The sequence below is a fragment of the Carettochelys insculpta genome, chromosome 10 (assembly GCF_033958435.1).
Source record: "Carettochelys insculpta isolate YL-2023 chromosome 10, ASM3395843v1, whole genome shotgun sequence".
Taxonomy (NCBI): Eukaryota; Metazoa; Chordata; order Testudines; family Carettochelyidae; genus Carettochelys; species Carettochelys insculpta.
In genome coordinates, this window is record NC_134146.1 from 9726573 (window position 1) to 9751708 (window position 25136).

Consider the following 25136-nt stretch of genomic DNA (forward strand, 5'->3'; position numbering starts at 1 on the left):
CTGAAATCATTTTATGAACCTGTCTTTCCTTCAGCATGTCCCCAGGGATGTGAAATCACAGTTCCCACAAGCAGAGAGTAACAGAACTAACCTCTACTATCACTATCACCTGAACACGTGAGAGAACGGCAGATCAAAGGTGGGCAAATGAACTGGGTGAACTTCAGTTGAACGTTTCTAAAGCAAGTATAGAATCCCAAACCCGAGGTGCATTTTTCAGACATTAATTCTAGCAGCTCCCTATTATGGTAGCACTAGGGAAACTATATTTCCCTAGCCCAAATATGGACTCCCTGGTGGGGGCAGCTCCCTCACTGCCACATGCCTCGTGGCGCTGCAAATTGGACTGCCACCCCATGGGAGACCTCCCAGGCTGTCCCATGCCTTGGGGCACTTAGCAGGGGTTTGCCACTCCTGTGAGGGATGTCCCCGGCTGCCCCATGTCTTGGGGCACCAGAAAGGGGCTGATGCCCTGTGGGGGACTTCCCCGGCTGTCCCACGCCTTGGAGCACCAGAAAGGGGCTGATGCCCTGGGGGGGACTTCCCCGGCTGCCCCATGCCTTGGGGTACCAGGAATGGGGCTGCCATCCTGAAGGGGACCTCCTCAGCTTCCCCATGCCTTGGGGTGCTGGAAATGGGGGGGCAGCTGCACCAGTGCTCCTCCTGGCTCCCCCGAGCTGTGGGAAACCAGGTGCTGGTGCTCCTCATGGATCTCCCAAGGTGTGGGGAGCTGGGAACTGGGCAGCAGCCATACCCCAGTGACACGGCCCCCTGCTGGCTCTCTCTCCTGCATGGCAAGGGAGCTGATGAGCATATGCTCGCCATCCAACAGGTGCGCCTGCACAGCTGGGGGAGGGGGAAGGGCCAACTCAGCAGCAGCCCTGAATATGGGGCATTTGCCCCCTTTGTTAAAATAAATCGGGATGCCTTCCCAGCACCTGAAATACAGGGCTTTTCTGGCCAAAATGGGACAGATGAGTCAACAGTGTGATGCTGTTGCGAAAAAGGCAAACATGATTCTAGGATGCATTAACAGGTGTGTTGTGAACAAGACACGAGAAGTCATTCTCCCGCTCTGCTTTGCGCTGGTTAGGCCTCAGCTGGAGTATTGTGTCCAGTTCTGGGCACCGCAGTTCAGGAAGGATGTGGAGAAATTGGAGAGGGTCCAGAGGAGAGCAACGAGAATGATCAAAGGTCTAGAGAACATGACCTATGAAGAAAGGCTGAAAGAATTGGGCTTGTTTAGTTTGGAAAAGAGAAGATTGAGGGGGGACATGATAGCAGTTTTCAGGTATCTAAAAGGGTGCCATAAGGCAGAGGGAGGGAACTTGTTCTTCCTTGCCTCTGAGGATAGAATAAGAGGCAATGGACTGAAATTGCAGCAGGGGAGGTTCAGGCTGGACATTAGGAAAAAGTTCCTAACTGTCAGGGTGATCAAACACTGGAACGAATTGCCAAGGGAGGTGGTAGAATCTCCATCACTGGAGCTATTTAAGAAGAGGTTAGATAGATGGCTTTCAGGGATGGTCTAGAAAGTGCTTGGTCCTGCCATGAGGGCAGGGGGCTGGACTCGATGGCCTCTCGAGGTCCCTTCCAGTCCTACTCTTCTATGATTCCATGATAACGGGACAGATGGTCAACCTAAATATGTGGATGTACACAGACCTCTGGGATACACATGGACGTAAAATCTAACTCATTAAGTTAAAAAAAACTCCAGCTGAGTGCGTTTCCCACACTATCTGCTACATTGCAGAGCCTAGTCTCCTACTGAGCCAGAGGACTGACCTGAGTAACACTCGGCAGGCTAGTGAAAGCCCCCAGCCTTTTAGACTAATGGATGAAATAAGAACAACAAGTCCTGTGGCACCTTATAGACTAAAGCTGTGTCTACATGAGCCCCTTCCTTTCAGAAGAGGCATGTTAATGAGCGAGTTCGAAATATGCTAATGAGGTGCTTTCCTGAATATGCAGTGTCTCATTAGCATAATGGCAGCCATGGCGATTCGAAAATGCGTCTTTCACCTTGCGTGCTGCCCATGGAGATGGGGGCCTTTCGAAAGGACCCCCCAGTCTTTGAAAGCCCCTTATTTCTAACACCAGACAGGAAGAAGGGGCTTTCGAAGACTGGGGGGTCCTTTTGAAAGGCACCGTCTACACAGGTAGCCCGCAATTCGAAAGCAACTCGTTTGAATTGCCGCAGTCACTATTCTGCTAATGAGGTGCTGCGTATTCACGGCAGCGCCTCATTAGCATCTTCTGAACTTGCTCAATTACATAGCCCTTCCAAAAGGAAGGGGCTCATGTAGACACATCTTAACAGATACTCTGGAGCATAAGCTTTTGTGGGCAAAGACCTGCTTCATCACATGCACGAGTGTATGAAACACGAGTGTCCCTTTATGCAAACAGGAAAATGCCATCTTTTACAGTTTGTAACAGGGACCGCCAATCCGTTAGGGACTAAGAGCCTCATCTAGAGTGTAGAGCCATGTGAACAGAGTGCAAAGAGACACAATTATATATTTATTTTATCTGTGTTTCTATCTACAGATAGATAAAGTAAACTTTTCCTCTGAAATCCTCTTCATCTGAGTCATCATTTATCAGAGTTTTTCAGGTCTGAAGAAGTGGGTGTGTCCCACGAAAGCTCATCACCTAATAAAATATTTTGTTAGCCCTTAAAGTGCTGCAGGTTTGCTTTTTTGTTTTGTGAAGATACAGACTAACACAGCTACCTCTCTGTGACTATACTTTCATATCCAGCAGTCCAAGGACTGGGCAGTTGCTGGATAGTCAAATATTCTGGGTAATAGAGAGGTATACCTAGCAATGCATAACCCCAAAGAAAAACAAGGTTATATATTAAGAAACATACAAAAATGTATGCAGAGTACTTTATTTACTAGCAACAATAGTATTGTACACTGCAAACTTATACTGTATTGGCTGTACTTATTGTATTTACTTTCACTGTACTGTACTTACGGAAAACATAACTAACATTTACTTATGGTTAAAATGCTGGTTATGTGAAAGTTCCAGATGATAGATTGTTGGATATGAACGCATTTACAGTATATAGCTATATAAAAATAAATATACAACATGTGGCTCAATGCCCTCCTCTTCTCCCCATGCCAGGCACTGCCAGCTCCCCATTATAACCCAATCCCCTCTCTTTCCCCAGAGCCAGCCCTCCCCCTCCCCCAGGCACCTCCAGCCCCACCTGCTCTAACTCGATGCCCTCCCCTTCCCAGAGGGCCAGGCACCCCCAGCCTCTCTTCCCCCCATTCTAACTCGATGCTGGCAACTCATCGGAGGCACCACCACCACATGCTTCTCCCACCAAGCACTGGGCGCATGCGCAGCATGGTCTGTGACTCTGAGAAGGAGCCTCAAGTAATGGCTCAAAGAGCTGAATGCAGATTGAGCTGGTTTATACTGTCGGGAATCCAGGACATAACTCTCAGGAGTGAAGGTGAAGGAGAGAACCAGTTCAGTACCCAGCTAAGAAGTTTCTCGGAAGGCGATGGGAGAAGGAAAAGTGCTGGTTGCAGTGGTTTCAGATAATGGGCCCTGATAAAACACAACGGCACTGTTTGCTCAACATGACAAATGGCAGTGAAACAAACAAGTGATGAGTCAGATGTCCAGTCTGGGACCATGGGTTACATGCATGCGTCTCTGGTTAGAACAGCAGTACGGATGTCTCCTCACTGCTCACCAGTCTGGCCTTTGGGAGTAGCTGTGCTCTGGGATTTCAATGTGTGCTCTGAGCAGTTTTACTCTTGGCCTGGGTGGATCAGACCATGTGAGGGAAGAACTCACCCTGCCCCCATTATCTAACTGAAACAAACGTGAGAAGAGGATAACATCTGCCTCAGCTCCCAAAGGGCCAGAAGGTCTCTGTTACCACCACCAATGCATGAGGATGGCAAGAGTGGCAGTTAGATGCAGCACCTCTTCCTATGTAACTGCCTTACTTTTTGTGGATAGGCTTGTGAAAAACTTTATTAGCAACACCTCTGTCACAACTGCAAACAACTGCTGGCCACCAGGATCGCACCATTACGTACAGACCTAGCCTGAAGAGTGGAGAACATCAGCCAGGACTACTGTTTGGGATACATCCCAAAATTAACTGACCCACTTTACACAGGAGAGACTCTGAATTCCTACTGCTCAGGTCACATTTTCAAGGAGAAGGGCTAAAATAAATGGAAGCCAAGAGTCACTCTTACATTTCTCATTGACCCAGACCAGTCAGAACCAAGGTTGCTGGGTCCAAAGGCCATGTCTGGCTCTTCCCGTGAATGAGAAACTCTGCCCAGAGGCTGTGATTTTCAAAAACTTTCAGTGCTGGTTTTGCTTTGCTCCCATTTAAGTCAATGGTAATATTCCCTGTTGACATCATCCCAGGCACCAGAACTGGTTGTGTGCTGTGCACACCATACGTCTTTATCTCTGTGCCAACAGCCTTTGTTCAAACCAAGGTTATATTTCTGTATATTTCTGTCTTTCTCTTGGTAAGAAAATAAAAGTATCAGCCGCTTCCTAAAGTTTAAATAAAGCCTTTGATATGGACAATCACCTGCTGATAGTTCAAAGGCACCACATCTGGCAGCAGCTCAAGAGCCTTGGCTGATGTTTCGCAAGTGACCAGAGAAAGGCCGTGTACCGAAATGAGCCAGATGTGATTTGTTTTTTTCAGTAATTTCAGCCTGTGCTCACAGACTGAAGTGGAAAGGGAAGCAGTGCAGCTCTTAAATTTCCCTTTCCTTCCTCTCCATCCTCCAGCCTTCCCAATTTGTCACACTCACCATCTCAGTGATTCGCCAGCACCCATCCTCTGCTACTTGGCACCACATGCAAACACAGTCAATTGCACTTTGTTACAGGATCCAATTCAGGAAGGCTGTCAAATGCACTTTGCTACTCCAGTCAAGTACGGACTGGACTAGCATATCCACCCACGATGAATGGTGGCATGGCACCTTACAGAGCGCACTGCAGTCCAGATGATGTTCTGCTTCCCTATATAATAAAAGCACCTTCAATGGTGCAATTTCAGCCTCGAATCACGCGACAAGTTAGGAGGCTTGGTGGTATATTTGTGTGAAAACAGGACCTGGGAAGGTTGTTCGGTTTGGCAAGGTTTCTCACATCTGCAGCTGCAGCGTGTGCTTTTGATCAGTGAGTTAAATGTGCTGCAAGTGGAGATTAATAAAACAGCTCTTGGAAATACGATTCTTGTAAGACTCTGAATCCCAACACAACTCATGTCCCAAAACAATTAGGCTCTGTAATAACCCTACCCCATACATACAATCCAGCAAGCCAAATGTCTCCATTGCTCGCTGTTCCTATGGCTGTCAAGAGGGCTTGTCCACTGGGTTGAGTGTGAGGAAGCCCACAAACTAGCTGTACCTAGCTCAGAGAGAATACTAAACCCCTGGGGCTGCAGAGTGAGAGCTACCACAATACTTTGCGACCACACATTCCACAGGGATTCAGGACTCAACACCGCACTGTACTTAGTCTGCATGTATCAAGTTGGTTTGCTGGAGGCTGGTTGTCTGCATGGGATGAATGGTTTCTTAAGAGAACCTGGTATTTAGTCTCTTGGCTAAGAACAAACATATGGTACGCTAAGGCAACTGAATGGTGTCATGAATGAATACCTGTAAGGGGTTAAACCCAGAGATAGGAGGTTCTGTGTTGGCAAGCAGCCAGGTGAGCCAATGGGAAGAGAGAAGGAGATTTTTTAATTGAAGCAGTTACCTGCTAAAAGAGTCTTTTGTGTGGCCAGAGGGGAGAGACAGAAATGGTTTAAGCCTGGAGCAGGCTTGGTAGATTTCAGTAAATATTAAGGCCTCAAAAGAAATCTGGGAATACAGATACATGAGTAGAAAGGAAATGTTTAGTCAGGCATGATCAGTTATTTATTTTATTTTATTTTATTTATTTAGGGTTTAATGAGGGATTTCTCAGGCTGGCTGATGTACCCCCATCCTGTACACCATAACTTTTAAACTGAATCCCAGGGAAGTCAGTCTCTGTGTTTTAGTCTACTTTATTTTAATTGCTCTGTAACATCTCATAACCAGTTATGCTATATTAGGCATATCTTTTTGTTTTGTTAATAAATGGCTCTTTTTAAGGCAATGATTTGATTCCTGTGTATGCATGCCTAAGCCTGAAAGATCAGCTACCAGAGATTGCAGTTTATTTTCTTTTTATTTCCTAGGTCTCTCCTAAGGGAGGGTTCAGAGCTTGGGGTTACTCCACAGGGAGACATCCCAAGTGTGTCTTCCTGGGTTTTAAAGAGGGGTTTTCTCACTGGGATGGTGGCAGCTACCTCGCAAGGTCAGGGAATCTGTGACCTTGGGAAGCTTTTAAGCAGAAGCCCATAGAGACAAGGTATTTTTAAGGTCTCTTGTGGGCCCCCACCTTCTGCACTCGGCATGTCAGAGTGGGGAAGAGCCTTGACAAATAGGATTGGAAGAATACTCACAAGGTTGTAGCCAGAGCATTCTCAAGTGACTTAATATCAGCTTTAGTAGTAGTAGTAGTAGTAGTAGTAGGCATCCTTCAGTCTGCATAGACTATGGATCGCGCCCTTTAAAGTTTCAATTGAGGACTTCATTTACAGCGTCTATTGTGACTATAAAGACCCACACAAGAGTGACAGCTTTAGGCAGAGGTATCAGATCCTTACCTTGGCTGTGATAGTATCTTTGTTTTCTTGCATGTTAGAAATGGCTTCAGCAATTCTCATGTGAATGGTACCAATTACAGTGTCTACATTGGATGGTCCATCAAACCGGTCAGCCACCAGCAGCATAGAATCTAGTAAAGCAAGAGAGATGGAGACATCCTTTAAGTACATAAATATACAAATCAAATTATAGTGCAACTTAAAACATACACACATTCATATTAGGTGGACTCAACCTCTCACCCCTCAGTAAATATCTTCAGTGATTTCAGGTACCTGTGTTTGTAAGGACTGTGACAGACCCAGGCCAGTTGGCTGCAGTAGTTTGAGAGGAGGTAAATATGCTGGCCGCCAGCTTCCTTAGTAACCAGGGCAGAGTCTTCTAGAACAAGGGAGCATGAGGACTAAGGAGGGTTCTCTACCCAAACCCATTGACCGGCCCATGATGAAGGCAGCTCAGTAAGCTGTGACCCTTGCCTCCAGAAAGTAAGAGAGGCTACGTTGGGGGTCACAGTGAGCCTCTGAGGTGCCCCCTAATTGCCTAGAAGGGCAGGACTCCTGAGGCAAAGCTAGAGCTCTGTCATAGCACATATAGAGCAGTTTTACTTTCTCAATTTGGCAGCTTTCCAAACAAGGCCCAGATACCCAAATGCATTAGAAAGGGCACCTCTTGTGCCAGATGAGCACCACAGGAAAGAAACGGCTATTATCGTATCTCTTTGCAGACTGCCATGTCCTTACAAAATAACCTAGAGCATTAAGCATTGTACAGAGGAACGTGTGCAGAAATGTAAAGCAAGGATCTTGAGCTAACCCTCCTTTACTGACTTGCATTCAACTTTCAACCACGTGCTGCAATGAATGGAACTCTGAAGACAGCATTTACACAAAGTGACCACTGAAGGGTAGTAGCACTTGTGTGGCTCCCTTGCCTAGGACAGAGGGAAAAAACCTGGTGCCCAGTGAGAACTTCCCAAGTGCCAGTTTGGAGATGAGTGCTTTTGTAACTGCCCGCAGGCAGCCTGGAACCTCTGGAGCTCAGTGCAGGAGACTCTACAGCTTGAGCTAAAGGCCAGCTGGCACTCAGCTCAGCCTGTAGAGGAGTCTTATTCTTTCTCTGTGATGTGGTCTAGGTGCCACTACATGGGACAGTGAGCCACACCTAGGTGTGTGGGTTAGACTTTGGCAGGATAAAGCATTGCTAGCAAGGCTAAAGCATTATGAATAAAGCATTACTAGCAGTGTCAACCTCACAGTTGGTGCACTAGAGCAGAACACGGCAATTAAGCAGGTAAGACGGGAGGTGAGGTGGGTGAAAGGTGCTAACGGTTCTCTGTTGATATTGATTTCTGTACCTCACAAGCTCAGGAGCTGAAACGACAATGGATCAGAGCAGCAACAGAAGCTGCTAATTGGATTTTTGCCTTGCTGGATTGTGCTCACAATACAAGTTAATGCAGAAGGAAGTTTTATACACACCTAGTACAAGAGATCAAAAGAACATAATGCACATGCAAGCTGATATCCCGATAGTTCAGGAAGACTGCGAACAACCAAGACTTTAGAGGTAAAAGGAATGGGCTAAAAATGGGACTGTTTGTACACTAACAACTGGAGGTTCAGAACAACTGGAAACTGCCACCAAGTTCAGACTCATCTTTTGAGAACTGCCCTGCAAAGTCTTCTCTTGATGTGTTTGTTTATTAAGAGATGCCATTCAGCTTCCTAGAAATGCAGTCCCAGTGTCATAAATACTGTATTGCTCTACGTGTATTTCATTGCATAGATCTGTGAGCGGAGTAATGGGCGTGAGAGTGAAGGGTCTACCAGTACAGCATAGCTTAACATAAGCATGGATACATATAAGCCATGCACACACTGCCTTATGCCACCCCTGTGCATGAATGGTATGCCAAATGCATCTCAGACCTGCTCTGCTACACCTACCGCTTTCTAGAGAGAGCCCCTGGACTGCCAGTTCTGCCACAGCATCTAAATCTGGAACTGCCATCCTTGTACTCTGCTATTTTCTCTAGTTAGTGCTCCAGAACTAGAAACAGAGTGACACCCGCACTAAACACTACATATCCAGTGCGCTGGAAGAGACGCTCGAGTCAGCGATGAGTTCTGAAGTTGGTATTGAATCCAGTCTAGTGAGACCATCACATCACAAACAGACGTACCAGTAATGCTGATTTGTATTGCCTTCATTTTCAGCCACATAGTTTGACATAAAAATAGCTCATAACCACACACTGGCCATTGGCACCTGCACTCCTTTCAATGTACTTTTGCTTAACAAATCAACTAGACTCCTGAACTGCATAAAACCAGACCGTGGAGGGAAATGGATATGAACAACCCTGCTATCTGGCCACATGGAACACTTTTCTGTCTGTTCCAAGCCCTTTCCCCTCTGAGCGCCTTAATTTAAGAAAGCAACCACTGACTTCAAAGAGACCAAGCAAGTTCTTGTCTAGTTTTTCTGCTCTGTCCCTCAGCTTGATACTAGCCTGCTCACAGGGAATGGTGCCGTGTGTACAAATGTTTACTCAGCATGAGGATGTGTTGCCAGCATTACTCATTTCACACCCTCCTGCATTCTGTACCCGTCACATTTCAGGGTGATATTGTTTTATGGTGCTTAAATTTATTTCTATTAGTACAACTTTCTGTTCCATTAACCTGCACAGCCAGGTGCAATTATACCAGGACCAGGAGTCGAACTGTACAGGGCTCAAAGAAAGAACAATAAAGGCTTTTTCATAGAAGCCACTCTGAGCCTAATTCAAAACTCACGTTAATTGATGAAAAAACTCCCATTCGTGAGGCTCTTTCAGACACACACATGACGTATGGGGATAACGTCCACAATAAAGGGCTTGATGCAATTATTTTAATAACACAGCTCAGCTGACAATACGTAATATAGTATGTACTGTTTATATTGTGGCAGCTCTTCTAGGCCTACCAGGCCTAGGTCCCATTGTGCGAGGCACTGCAGACACACACCGTAGTCTCTCAAGTTACACGAGGGTTGCGTTCCCACACACCCTTGCATAACTCAATCTTTGCGTAAGCTGGGGGTGGCTTTTTCCCCAGCCGAATGCACATTCTGCAGCTGGGGAAGCAGCAGGCACACCTGGAGCTCCTTTTGAAAGGTAAGTCCTGGGGTTGGCGGGGGGCAGTCGGGGAGGGTTAAGCCTGGTAGTGGGTTGGGGCCATGGGAAGGGGGCAGGAGGGGTTGAGCTTGGGGTGGGTGAGGACTGCGGGGGAGGGGCAAGGGGGTGAAATTGAGCCAGAGCTGTGCGCAGGGGGTTTGAATCGGGGCTGGGGGGGTTGAACCAGAGCCACGAACAGGGGTGGGAAGCCAGAGCTGTGTGTGGGTGGTGAGCTGGGCCGCGGGGGGCTTGAACCAGGGCTGCACGGGGCTGAGCCAGGGCCAGGTGGAGTGGGATTTTGAGTTGCGCTTAACTCACTTAAGTACACTTACTGTGCAGAAAACAGGCTCTGACCAAAGCTCATGGTCTAAACGACCTGACAGAGCAGGGTGATGAAAGAAAAAAGCAGGCCAGAGCAGAGGTTAACAAAAACAACAGTTTGTACTCAAACCTCCTCCAGCCAGGAGCAAGGATCATAAATGGCTACTTGCCCACATCAACAGTGTGGGATTTGGCAAGTGCATAGTCAGGGAGGGTTAGTTCGAATGCATTTCTTCTACATTGTTATCAACTTATAAAGAATTGCTTTAGCTGTCTTTCAAATTTAAACAAGAACTGAAAAAAATTACTGTAATTTCTCCATAAAAATGTTTTTCTTTAGGAAAAGCCAACCGCTACTTGGCTACAGAAAGTCAAACATAGCACATAATGGTGGTCTTGCTCTGTGGTATTTTCTGAACACCCTGCCCCAGTCAAAGAGCTGAACTTTAGCTCCTGCTCCTTTTTAAGAACAGAAACATATATTTTTAAGACATCTCTTCTAAACAATTTTGGCTCGTGGTTGCATTAATTCTGGGGGGACACAGCGACAGATGAAAGGAAATCCCCACAGTTACTGATCAAATTCAATCCATCACTCATTGTGAAAGATCTCTCAACTTCACCTGCCCTAATCTGCCCATACAATACAGTAGTACAAGTTTGTCATTAAAATCTCACCTTGAACTACAAGCAATGCAGTAAGAGTGCAGGATGCAGAATGGCAGTGAATTTCTACCCTCTATTAAACATTTTGGCTATGTAGCTTGTATGAATCATGACCTTTAACACTGCAGTGTGCAAGTGTAATTTGAATACCGATCTGATTTACTCCTAATGGTCAGCTACTGTCAAAAACAGTCTCTTGGGCAAGAAGATCCTGGAACAAGAGCAAACATTATACAGAAATGCCACCTAATCCATCAATTAGACTTGCAGATTGACCTTTCAGGAATGGCGGCCAGTCATGCTGTGGGAGTGAGATGGAGAGCAATGACAGATAACAACTGCTTGTCCTTGTCAGAAAGGCCAATGCACAAACTCTAGGTTTAACCCCTGGAGCAGATTTGCCACCCCTCCACTTCTTTTAACTGGATTCACCAACCATTCTCACTGGATTCACCTCCAATTAGCTGTGGTAACTGGCCACCTGGGTCATTAGAAGTGAAAGCAAATTAGCAAAAACTAACATGGATAAAACTGGCTGATGCATCATATGTAACAAGAGCTTAGTTTCATCTGATCACTGATTCGACTGTTAGTTTGCAACATCCCGCTGAAGTAAGGAGGAGACGGGAGGGCTTGGTATTTTAACAATCGCAGGGAGAAATACTGAGTAGAAAGACAGCTTAACTGTAAGAACAAGAGTATGACAAAAAAAGCAGTTCTGTGAGTGCAAGAAAAGAAGGAAGAAGAGTGAAAAATCTAGTTAAATAGACAGTTGAAATGCGTATGAAAGATTTTACTCGTGCTATAATGATGAGCTACCACAATACTTTTCCTCCTTGACAAACAACAAGCAGTTCTGTAGCACCTTGGAGACTAACAAATTTATAAGCTAATGACCTTTCATGGGTAAGACCCACTTTCTCCGATTTTGGTGTAGACAATCAGAACCCAGGGTTTATATAACAGGGAGGTTGCAGGGGTGGGTGCTGGGAAGCAAAGAGGAATAAAAGGGGGTTACCTGTCATTAATAGGACCTGTGGAAAAAATAAGTGGGATGGGTGCCATTCCTATGACTATCAAAGGTAGGGAAATTACCCTTGTAATGGATAAGATCATTAAGAACTCTTAAGGCCTAATTTAAAAGTGTCAGAAGAGTAACAGAGAGGTAGCTGTGTTAGTCTGTATTCAGTCATAACAGCAGAAATGTAGCCCTTGAAAGACTAACAAAATGATTTATTCAGTGATGACCCTTCGTGGGACAGACCCACTTCATCAAATCATCAGGTCAGGTTTTGATCTGATGAAGTGGGTCTGTCCCACGAAAGCTCACCACTGAATAAATCATTGTTAGTCTTTCAAGGGCTAGATTTCTGCTGTTTTGTTTTAAAAGTGTCAGATTTGAAAATGAATTCCAATTCAGATGGCTCCCTCTGTAGTCTTGTGGCAAAATCTTTTTGAGAAGAATGGTTACCTTTCAATCCTTTATTGCGTGCCTGGGGAGGTTAAAGTGTTCCCCTCCAGGTTTATGTGTATTTCAATTTCTGTTGTCGGACGTATGTCCATTGATCCTTTGGCGCAGAGACTGTCTGGTCTGCCCAATGTACATGGCAGATGGGCATCACTGGCACGTGATGGCCTAGATTACATTACTTCACTTTGCTCTAAATCTGCTAACTCAGGCAGATCCCAATCCAGAAAGGTACTGTGTGTGGACAGCTCCCTCCATCTACAAGAACAATGGAATTCTGCAGAGACGTCTGACCTGGCCGAGTTCATTGCAGTATCAGAGCCAGAGTGCCTATGAGGCTCTGTAAATGTTTAGTGGGCCCAGACAGAGGGCAGCAGACACAAGTAGAGCTGCAGTGCTTTAGCACAGCATGTTGAAAAAAAAGCATTTAACCCTCAGCTGTCAGTCTCCTGTGGATTTTGGCAGGACTCGTCATGCTATTTTGAACACATTTCTTTGAGTACCATTATACTCCCAGGAGAAGACAAACTTTGACGAAGGAGAAAAGGTTAAAGTCATTATGGTAGAGGGCCATTAAATAAGGCTCTTACAGCTTCTTAAAGTCTCATGGATGCTCCCTAGAGTTTCCAAACTGACTCTAGAGCACCAACACCAGAGCTAAAAGCAGTGACTATAATTTTTTGTATAAGCATTAAACTGCAAAGAGCACTTGACCAGCTGATGCAGGGACATTAGTCTAAAGTTACTAGTACCATAAATTAAGGAACATTCACTCACATGGTATGCAAAAAACAAGCAGTCTCATAGCACCTTAATGACTTACACATTTTTTTATTAGCTAATGAGCTTTTGTGGATAAGACCCACTTCTTCAGCTTTTGGAGTAGACAGAAGAATATCTGAAGAACTCAGTCTTACCCACAAAGCTCATTACCTAACAAATAAAGTTGCTAGTCTCTAAGGTGTTACAGGACTGCTTGTTTTTTGCAAAGCTACAGACTAACACAGCTACCCCTCTGAGGCTATTCACGTGCTATTGTGGATCTATGTGGAAGCAGAACAAGTATTTTAGCTCTGTCCTCATCAAAACGGAAACCTGAAGATGGCTTTGGCCTGTGCACTGTGTCTGGAAGGCAGACAGCTGTCACAACTGATGGTGTTGAACAACATTACTACTGTGGAAGTAGGGGAAAGAGCGAAGACTTACAGAACGACTTTTCCACTGACCCCGCAGTCCGTTTGGTGCAGCACAGAGTAGCTTAGAAGCACACAAGGAAGGCAGAGTGGTCTAGTGGCGAGACTAAAGGACTGGGAAAAGGAAGACCTGAACCTTTACCTGAACCACTGGCTCAGTTGTGTGAGTTCAGACAAGTTGCGAGACATCCTCAGCCCTCAAACCATCACAGGACTCAGGCTGTGAATGTTTATTAAAAGGAGATGGAGTCACTTGGAACGGTGCTGCTTTGTTCTGCCCTAGGCAACCAAGTTCTCCCTTTCCAGCTCTCGCTTCAAGGAAAGTTGTGTTCAGTCACCGGGGGTCACATAAGGAGAGGACACAGTCTCACAGCCGGGATCCAAAGCAGGTTAGGCATTTTAGGTTGAAAACAAACCGTTGGCTTGGACCCCCACAAATAACCTGGCAGCTTGCACTGACTACAGAGCACAGGGCTAATGCCTGCCCTGCAAGTTTAACCATTAGCTGAGCAGCCGGCGGCCTGCTGAACAAGGAGATGCTTGTGACTGGCTTTCAGGTGCAGCTAAGCCCCACGATGAGTGCAGTGCACATGCAGGAGGTGAACCAACCAAGGACACAAGATCATTCCATATATAGCTACACTGGAGCTTTATAACTGGCAGGAGCAGAACTGAAACATCTTTGAAATGAGATGAAAATGTATTTAAAACAAAAACAACTTTCAGCTAATGGTCTGTTAAGGGGGGGAAAAAGAGCCTGAATCCCAGTGTAGGAGTGTTTGTTATTATGGTCACCTTGTCCATTACCTTGTATTTATCACCACTTCCCTAGGGTTAAACCAGTTACACTGAAAATAAAAATCTCCTGGATGTACTTGCTGCTGATGCGGTGCTGATTCAGTACAAAGCCCCACTCACCAGTAATCAGTTAGTTTATCTGCAGAGGCTGTCCTTGGGACTATTTGTGAAGGGCAATTAGGAACAGCAAGGGGTCCTCTGACTTCCCACAGAGCTCCATTACTTCCAGTGACAAATGCTAACACAGATCTGCAGTCTTCCCTTTTTCTCCCTCCCCAGCACCGCCCGAAAATCCTTCCAGTTCACATTTAAAGCAGTAGCTTTTTATCACAAGCTTTCTGAAAATCCAACTTAATTCTATACATTGGCTTGTCTTCCAAAGGCGACGGTCTGGCTCAGCCAGCAGTTATGATCCAGAGGCAGGTATCACTCACTGGGTGAGGTTCTTTAGTCATAATGGCTCTTTCTGGCCTTAAAACCTGTGACTCACACCACCAGGCAGACACTCCGCTCCCCTTCCTTGAACAAAGGCTGGTCACCTTCAAAGTGAAAGATGCAGAATTTGCTGACCCATGACCTGCTCTTGAAAAGTTTATCGTTTCGGCTACCACAGAATTGCTTGCTAAGCCTTTTTGTTTATGCAAGCTATGAAAGCACTAACAGTCTGGAGAACAAATAACAAGTTATCAGGTTTGCTGTGACTACAAGCTATTTGTACAAGCTTGAGGCCTTGTGGGAGTACTTATGCTAATGGCTGGGATTTAGCTGCACTGTGTAGACCTCGAGAAATAACCCAGGTCAGATATTTTGCACTCTCCTTCTGAGACACAAATGAGTGACCACAACCAGATACAGCAGACCACAGGGTTCTACAAAAACGGTGCATCAGAGGGCTCTGGCGGTTGTGTTACTATACAGTATAAAGCAGTTAGAGCACATTTAGAGATGGAAAGTATTAAGAAATAAGTGATGATGTACATTATGAGAGCTAATGTTTAATTATGGATATCTTACAGGCCTCATACGCATTGGGGCTATTCATAACCTTATTATAATCAGAATAAAGGATCAAATACAGTATAAGGAAGGATATAAAATACCACACTCAGTTCCTAATTTCTTTGGGTTCAACAAGTTCAACAGGTTCCCAAGAGGCATAAATGGAACCAGAACCTCCCTTCTCATGGGTTACACTTACTTACCTTTCTGTGCTTGTTTCCAGTGGGCTCCATAAATTATAAGCACACAATGCAAGATTGTAAGGATAAACAACACAGGAAACCACACAACCACGCTCATTTGAGTCATACCGTTACACATATTGATCCTCTCCCATGATTCCAATTATAGTTGTCTGTATTAAATAGTTTCTGTGTGTGTTTTACCAAGTCCCACCTTACCAATTAACGTTTAAGTATCTGCCTAGGAAAAAGAATCTGTTATTGGTGACAAGTGCATGTTGCATTCCAATACATAATCTTAAAAGTATAATAAATTTTCCAGCTATGTTCCCTTACTGATTTTATTCTTGTTTTCTCCTAGTGTTGATTTTTTTTTTTGGCTTTGTTCTTGATCTTGACCCCCAGTATTTGTACTTAAATATAAAGCAAATGAGCTTAACTTTCATTTATAGATGAGTCTTATTCCTCCAAAACAATTCCCAGTTGTTTTGAAGGCATATTGTCAGGGTTAAAAGCCCTCTGCTTTGATTTCTTTTCTCAGTGTATCCCACTGAAGCATTTTTTCTCCCTTTTAATCTCTACAGCACCTTCCCCGGGATGATCTAACAGTGCTTCCTGACTAAATTTAGTTTACCCTTGGGCATTTGTGAAGGATAGTTCTGCTCAGCCAAAGGAAGTGTGGCAGAAACTGGCCCTAAACCTCAGAGGTAGGAAGGGCATACGGATTAATTGAGTTCCTTTAATTGGTTTAATTGAAAAGGTCTCCTGCCAGCCCAGTGAGATGAGGCAGTCTAAGGTGACAGGATCAAGGGTCTCGTTAGCCAGTGTAGCACATTCTTTGTAATGATCTGACTGTGTCATTACTCAAACAGAGCAAATTGTTGTTCGGGTCCTTTTACAAGCCATTTCCCAAGCTGAGCACTTTCGGTATCAAAGGCTCTTATGCCCTTATAGCTGTTCTAATGGCATTTCATTCATTCTCCAATCCCGGTCTCACGAAGACAGAATGTGAGCATTAAGTGCCAGGGAGGAACAGGCGAAAAACTCAGCAGTTTTACTGGCACATAGCTCAGGCTCCTTACCAATCAGGTTCCTCCATTCTGTGTCCAGGTCAGCTTGATTGGCCAGGCAGCCCTTCATGACGTTGTGGCAGTAGTTGTTGCACGGCTTCACGCTAGACATGCCCCGGCAATAAGGACAGTACACCAGCTTCATTAGAGCCCGCGTGCACTCCTGGCTAAGAGACACCTAAAAGAGGGGAAAGGACAATCATTAAGCATGGAAACGAGTGGAAGTCTCTTGGTAAACAGGGAAATACACAGTGCATTATTTTAAAGCCCTAGTCAGACAGACTATATTGAGCCGTACGCAGGCCCCATGTAACTAAATGACCTAAGTGCTTTGTGATTCAGTGGCCAGGACTCTGGACTGAGAGACAGGGTTCTATTTCAGTTGGGCCAGTGAGCCGCTGCATTTTCATGGGCAAATCACTTTGTTGGACTGTACCTCTGTTTCTCCTCCCTCACTTCATCTGCCTTATTTATTTAGCTGTAAGCCCTTCCGGTCTGTGTTTAGACTATCGTGTCCCTGTCCCTTACAGTGTATGTCTTAACGACTCCCCATGACTACAGCACACACGTACCCACTATATATTTATGCAGCACCTAGCACAATGAAGCCCTAAACCTTGACTGGGGCTTCTACGCATTACCATAATGCAGGTAAGTATCAGAGGGGCAGCTGTTGTTAGTCTGTATCTGCAAAAACAACAAGAAGTCCTGTGGCACCTTGTAGACTAACAGATTTTTTGGGTGCATAAGCTTTCATGGGCAAAGACCCACTTTGTCAGATGCACAGGATTTCTCGTTTTTGCATAATGGAGATAAAGATGATAAAATCAAAGTGGGACAAGAAATGAATTATACAGAGATAACAATAGTAGCTAATAGGCGTGAATACAAAAATACACCAAAGAGCATTTTAAATAATCAAGTTAATATGACTGTATTATGACTTGTTGACAACAGTTCACAAGAAGTGTTTAATGATACAGCAGGGTAGCACTGATATTACGTTCCTCTCTCTTCCTTGAGTACCTGCAGGGTGGACCCTTACAGTTGGCTTAACTCACATCAAGCGATGGCCAGTTATATTAACTTGGGTTTCTCTGTCCTTTCTGCTTTCTCTGTCCCTGTATCTTGAGGGTGAACTGTGACATGATAACTCCTGAACCTGAAGAATCTTTTATAAGCATCAGCATCTCAAGTTGAGAGGTCTAAGCTGAATATGAGAAACAACTATTTCACCAGGAGCGTGGTAAAGCCCCGGAATGCATTACCTAGAGAGGTGGTGGAATCTCCATCCCTAGAGGGCTTTAAATCCTCGTTTGACAAGGCCCTGGCTGGTGTGATTTAGTGGGGATTGGTCCTGGCTCCTTTCATCTCTTCCAACCCTAAGAGACTATGATTTTGTTAGGTAAGTACTTTGTTTTAACCACCTGGCAGATTTGGATAGAAACAACCTCTTCCTCCTATGAGCTTACATTGACTGCACTGACAGCTTGCTCCTGAACTTCACACTGCCTCTGATGCAAGGCTGAAGCCCTGGGACAGCCCAAAGATTACAGATATTCTGCTGGAGTCACAGCAGGAAAGAAAGGTGGGGTGAAGCGCATGAAAGAGTGAGCCAAAGGCTCAGCCTGAACAATTTTCAAAACACCTGCACTGTGGGGCACTCCCAAAGCTCAAAGAAATTGCACTTTTAACATGTTTTGTGAGTCTCAGTGACAGAGCATTTTTGGAAGGGATGACTAAGCATGGGGCATGGGAGAGGGAGATAATCATCATGAGAGGAAGGGAAGCCTTCTGTCCATAATTTGGTGCAGAACCAGATCAAAATGTTCCTGAGAGCTCCTGGAAGATCACTTCTCTCCAGACCATAACCACAGTACAGGGCTGCAACCACTGGCTCAAAGCTTTAAAAGGGACCATGACAAACCTGGCCAGTCCCTAAAATTAACAATTTGGGGAGGGGGCTAATATCCATTTGAAATTTCCCCATTAGTCTTCACAGGTGGCTTTAATAAAATGGCCTAATGTTGCCCTTTCAATGAATCCATCCCTCAATCAATGCTAGTAGCTTAGCAATGACAAGGTAGTGGGTAAATGTGATGGACAGGCAAAAGAGATCCACGTTGCAGGATTCAGTTTCAACATCAAGTTTTTTTTCTGGTAATACAGTATGAAAAATATGTCAATGTCCTTTTAAGCTTGCTGTGGTTCAAGAATAAGCAATACCGAGGCAGCTTTAGAAGAGTAGGAGCATGCTGAGCCCACCATTACAGGTCAAGGGAGAAAATCCCTAAGGTCTGTCTGTCTTCCTCTAACACTCTCTCTGTAGCTCTTTATTTTCAGAAGCCCCTGAAAAGGCTATCTCCAGCTCTGCCACCTTTTTTTCTCCAAGAATGAATTTAATGTCCTCATGAGAAGTCTTCCTGACATTCAGATAGCATACAGACAGTGCTAGGGCTGCTCTCTATGTTAAATGTTAGAAATAGGAGGTTTCAATTTCTTTAGTATCTATAAAACAAAGTTTCCAAACCCCACAGAAAACTGATGCCATAAAATAGAAACATTGTAGATGACACACATACGCTGAAAGATCCGAGACCAAATCCAACGAGGGCTTAGTCATTGTACCTAACTTTCTGGTGTCTAGTCACAGGGATAAAATACCTTGTGCTCTTGCAGGATCCCTGGTTTGGCCTCATCCCAAGCCAGAATGTCCGCACACGCTGTGGCTAGACTAACCCCCAGCTTCGAAGGGGGCATAGTAATTAGGGTGTTGGGAGATTACTAATGAAGTGCTGCAGTGCATATGCAGCACTTCATTAGGCTAAATCTCCCCTGTGGCAACTTCAAAGTGTGAAACTTCAAAGTTCCGGCTTGCATGTAGCCACAGGTCAGCTGCGGGTACTTCGAAGTGCCCGCTCTACTTCAAAGTCCCTTTACTCCTCAAAATTTTGAGGAGTAAATATCGAGTCTGTTCTGGTCTGGCTATGGTCTGAAGAAGTGGGTCTGTCCCACGAAATCTCACCTAATAAATTATTTTGTTACTCGTTAAAGTGCTACTTGACGGCTTTTTTGTTCTGCCAAGAATGGGATCCACGAAAGCAAACTTGTGAGGCAGGGAGCCATCTAAGCTAACCAGTGGGAGGTAAGAAGTCCTTCACCTAGCCACCACCATGGAGTCAGAGGCTTCATACATGCTGGAGGGAGGCTCCTGTCTTGTTCGACGTCCACAGCCAGGAATCCTCTTGTAGAGACAGATGCCGAGAGTGGTTTCTTGGCACAGCAGCAGCAGAAGCTACACAAATAACTGGAGGGCAACATTCCTTCTAATTTTTTCCATCCATGCACAGAATAAATACTTTTATGTGCACGGAGGCATGTGTGAATGCGCACCACCAGCAGAAACACAAAACCTCACTGTGGTTGCTCTGCAAATCAGCTGGGCAGCGTTGGAGTCCCTCCTGAGCAGCCACACAAGTGCCCAGATTACAGGGAATACCACAGGAGGGAGGAGGTAGCCTCCTATGCAACCTCTAGTCCAGTGGTCAGGGAACTCCCCTCAGAGGCAGGTTCATTTGCCCCTTCCCCGCCCCCCCAGACTTGTGACTACAGTATCGTTCTTATTGTGGCTGGTCCAACATATGTTTTAGTTATTTATACCAAGTGGAATGGCTTCAATGGGTGAAAGAGATTACATGAGATGATCCCCTAGCTCGATAGCCAGGGCACTCACTGGAGAGGGACGAATCGCCCAGTTCAAATCCCTCCTCCTCCACAGGCAGAGGGGGCAACTCAAGTGGGTTCTCATATCTTGGGTGAGTTCCCTAAGACTTCCTTTCACCTCCAAGCCACAGCCATTTCGTGCAGATTTAGGTGTGCTCAGAGCATACCTACCAGTCTCGGGCCCTGCAGGTGACAGAGGCAAGGCAATGCCCATCTTCTCCTCACTTTAGGATCATGCTGGGATTCAAGGAGGCATCTGGGTACCTGAGGCAGCAGTGCACATGCCGCCCAGAGGCGGAAACGCAGGAGCCTACGGGACTTTTTACACAGCGAATTTAGGCACCAAGTGAGTTTCAGCACCTACAGGAAAGCTGTGATTGCAGTGGTGCCTAAATCCAATTTTAGGTATCTAAGTCCCTTTGAAGATCTGGGTTCTAATACTTTAATTCTGCTAATAAAGTACGTGCTCACCTGCCATAGAAATACGAAGCCATCAATTTTGAAGAGAACTGCAAAAGTTCTAATGCCCTCCTTTTTATTTTTTTTAAAGGAGGGTTCTTTTGTCACCAGCTGAAACACTGACACACACAACCAAAAGCATAAAATGAATGCACTCATTACCCAAATCCCTACTACAAAGGATGTTTAATGTCTGGGATTCACTTTGATTAAAAGTGTAATGTTCCAGTCATACCAGCAGGTGACGCATTTGCTCTGCTGAAATAGCAGAGGAGCAGCAAGCCAGAAAAGTTTCAGAAACAAAACCAGCCTCCATCCACTTTGTTACCTAAGACAACTTTACATGGTAAAAATGAAAATACTATTTAAAATATAAGTTTTTCTTCGAAATCACAGGGCTTGAATAAAATGCACTGAATGGTAAATGAGGGGGACAACATTTAAAAGTTGATTCAGTACAAATGCATGCTACAAACAGGCTAACACCAGCAAGAGGCAATCTATTCATCTTGAAATATTTGAAATTTAGTTGGGAAGGGACTGCTACTTTTTCTTCTAATGCGTCTTCATTTACCGCAAGCGCCCCATGAAATTCCAGTATAGGAATTCAACTTGCATCTTCATGAATGCTCACAAGAAACTCCTGAGGAGAACTTAGCTGACTGTTCTTCTGGACCTACAGAAGAGCCCTGTGTAGCTTGAAAGCTTGTCCGTGTTGTACCACAGAAGATCACCTACCTCGTCTGTCTGAGCACGTAACTTAAGGACATTTTTCCTTTCATGGCGACCGTAATGCTCACAAAGTCCCCCAGTGGAGACTGACAAACCCCCTTATCACCAGGACAGTCGCAGCAGGGGGCCATACTTGGGCAAGCACTAGTATGTTCTGCCTCCACATAGACTTGATAAGACCCCCTCTTTGGGAGAGGCTAGTTAAATCTCCATGCCCGTCTCTTTATGTCCTCACCGGAAAGACTGGCCAACTAAGGGTCCAACTATTGTGCTTTCTTGTGATGTGGTGGACACCTATCCTCTGACCTGCAACTGGCTTCTCACAGGCTGCTTGACAGCTAACAGAGGGTCACGGCTTGGCTAGCCAGGCTAACCACCACACATTAGGCAGAAGCATCCTGAAAAAAAGGGAAGTGCCAGCCTACTATTAATGCCTGCCTTTGAGTGGCCATTTCAAAGATTAGGCCCCAAGAATGCTTCCTGGCATTCTGAGTTCTCCTGAGAGAAGAAATTGAAAAAAACAAAAAACCGACAAACCCAATGCCTTTCCTGCATTACTGAGCAACCATGACTTGGATGTCAGACAGAGAATATTTGTGCATGACCAAATTGTCATTCTTGCAAAGTGACTTTTTTCCCATAAGAGGGACACTTTAACAGTACAGTGTATGAGGTAGCTTGGAGGCAGCGTGCAAAGTGCAGTCTAGTACAATAACCAGGCATGTAAGCCCTTCCCTGAGAACCCACCTGCAGTTATCTGTCCTATGTTCAGGCTTGGCAGAGTTTGATTTTTAAAAATAATTTTTACAGATAACGCCACTGCATATTTAAGCAATATGATTTATTTAAAATCTCACTGGTGTGGGAAATTATGAGAGGTCAAGAGTTTAATGACTGTAGGCATGAGATTCAATAAGTTAAAGCAGGGTTTCCCAAACCTTATATAGTTGGGACCTGATTTTTTTCAGTATCTTTTTTCTGTGGCCCAAAAATATAAACACATATAAAACAAAAGAATTAAAAATGAATACATGTTCACTGTTTATTATTTATTCACAAGAATAACAGGACATAGTGATAATTTGTATATTTTCTAAGGACCGGTATTCTTTTTTTCCCCAAGGACTGGTACCAGGCCACAGACCACACTTTGGGAAATGGTGAGTTAAAGATTTATATCCATTAAAACACAAATGGTCAATATCACGTCAAAATATCCTTACCTCAAACTCTGTTTTTCTCACAGTATTTTTCTCACATTAACTACTTGTAAATTTCAATTATGGTCACTGGAAATATTTTTGTCTTTTTGCATGTATGGTGACATTGGTGTTTCCTGACATTTCCCAATAAAAACAAAACCTTTCTAACCCTACCTGTGTTTTCCTTTCTCCTGTGCCTGTCCATGTGCAGTAGCTGATCAGTTCATGCACTGAGTGCTGCATGTTAAAATGATCTCAACCTTAAATCTGTCAGATTGTGAGTGTCCAACTTTATTTCTGAGCATCGGGGATTAGTGGTAGTTTCTGGTGCTAGATGATTCCAGGTTTCTGTCCCCTTGTCACCTCCTTGTTCCACTCATCAATGATCATGTTCCTCTAATTTCGCAGACAGAATGGGCAGATGTGTCTAAAATGAACATCAGTGTTGCTCAGTGGCTGGGGATCTTCCCATAACGAGGAACGTGAGATAATGGGAGCATTTTCCACATAGACTTTGGCCCTGATAACGCCCAGTCCTACTCTCACATGTGTCCATATGGGGCCATTCACTTTCATGGAACTCATCCCACTGTACATCTGTGTCAAAGGAGAATCAGGCTTCTGAGTTCCTCCGTCTGCTGCTGCTACGTGGGGATGGGGCTGCTCCACCGCTGGGGTGACTGAGTTAAAATGCAGCATCCTGTAGGGGACTTTATGCAGCCTAATGGGGTCAATTTAAAATGTCTTTAGGGACTAAGTTCTACGAATTCAGCTAACAGGCCCCAGAGGGCACACTAACCCTTGCAGGTTAAAAGGCCTGTGGGGTAGAGCTGTTAGCATCCAGGATGGCTGAAGCTATAGCATCCAACAATGAGCCCCAGTTTTTGAGAACTTGGGCTGAGGTTTGCTAGCAGATGGCACCTTGAAGTCAAAGCACAGGAGCACTTACTTACATCACTTATCCAAATGTCCTGATACTTGGCCCACCCCAGAGAAAAAGAGCAGTGACTATGTTCTTCCAGCAAGCATCTTAATTGCAGGTCATATTTTGAAATCGGGCCATTGTAGTATCTTTCTCTTTTTAAATTATTAAGCACACAGAAACTCCATCCACACTGCACTTATCAGTGGAGTTGAGATGTCTAGCTTTGAAAGGGGTTTCAGAAGTAGCTTAGAGACATTGAATCAGAAATCTTTGTAAACTAACATTGTAGACTTTAGATCATGCTGTACCAAAAAAAAACTGAAAAAAACCCCAAAAACGTGTCTATGTGAATCACTCTCCCCATCTCTTGGATATGGTGAGGTTACGGGATGGCAGCACTGACTGTTTCGGCGGTCTGTCTTTCCCCCACTCTGGTGGTTTTGTGCCTGTAAAACTATTTTATTGATAATGCATGATGAGTTACTTCTACAGTCACACCTCCCCTGGCCATGTGAAGAAAATCTTAATAGGGAGCGAAAGGAGACCACACAGCCTTACGGGTATACTTCTGCAATCCAGACAAATAGCAGGTTGAAAGTATTCACACAAACAGACCTTTTGAAGAAAGATTATGGCAGAAGCAAATCCAGGAGCCAAGATATTCCAAACAAAAAGGTAATGTGATGCAAGTGATGGAGAAAACAGTGACACACATGCACTCCCAAAGCACAGATCTGCAGTAAGTGCTGTAAGTCAGGCATATTTGCATTGGAACCCCTTATCGAGTCACAGGGAAAGCCTCCAGGAAAGCCCAGGAAGGAGTATCAGTGACCAGGTGCCCAAGGCCGAGCTGGCTTCCCCTTTCCATTTCCTCATTGCCCTTACTTTACAAAACAGAGATTTGGGCATTTTTACCACAGGGCTGTGTTTAGAGGCAGTTCTCTGGGGCCAGGGAAAGCAATGGTGTTTACAAAGACTGTGGGATTCCACTTTTGTATGAAGAGTGAGGCACTGAAAGTGCTGCTACTTTCTTACACAGAACCCCATGATGCAGTATTAAGAACATAAGAACAGCCACAGTGGGTCAGACCAAAGGTCCATCTAGCCTCGTGTTCTGTCTTTCAACAGTGGCCAGTGTCAGGTTCTTCAGAGGGAATGACCAGACCAGAATCGAGTGATCCATTCCCTGTCACTCAGACCCAAGTTCTGGCAAGCAAAGCCTAGGGGCACCATCCCTGTCCATAATAGCCAATAGCTATGGATGGACCTCTCCTCCATGAATTTCTAGTTAATTTTTGAACCCACATGCAGCTCCCCATGGAAGATTGTGTGGTTTTGTTGGTGGTAGCCTTTATTCCTGCTTGGCTGGTGGTAAGGCTAGTAAGTCTTTTCACAGGGAAAAAGAAAATAGCTGTTTGTCAAGGTACAGACCAGCCCTTAAAACCTCCTTAATTACAGACTACTGTTTAGGGTCTACTCCATGTAGGGTCGATCTTCTGGAGTTCGATTTCACATG

General features: G+C 44.9%; 1 protein-coding gene across 1 annotated transcript in view; it reads right to left on the reverse strand.

Moving 5' to 3' along the window:
* Positions 1–25136, reverse strand: part of GPC1 (glypican 1) — a 316778-nt gene that overhangs the window by 17096 nt on the left and 274546 nt on the right. The window contains exons 4-5 of the mRNA XM_075004430.1: positions 16592–16757; positions 6722–6852 (exon numbers count right to left, since the gene is read on the reverse strand). Coding sequence (XP_074860531.1) covers positions 6722–6852; positions 16592–16757 — 297 coding nt within the window. The remainder of the gene's footprint in view (positions 1–6721; positions 6853–16591; positions 16758–25136) is intronic.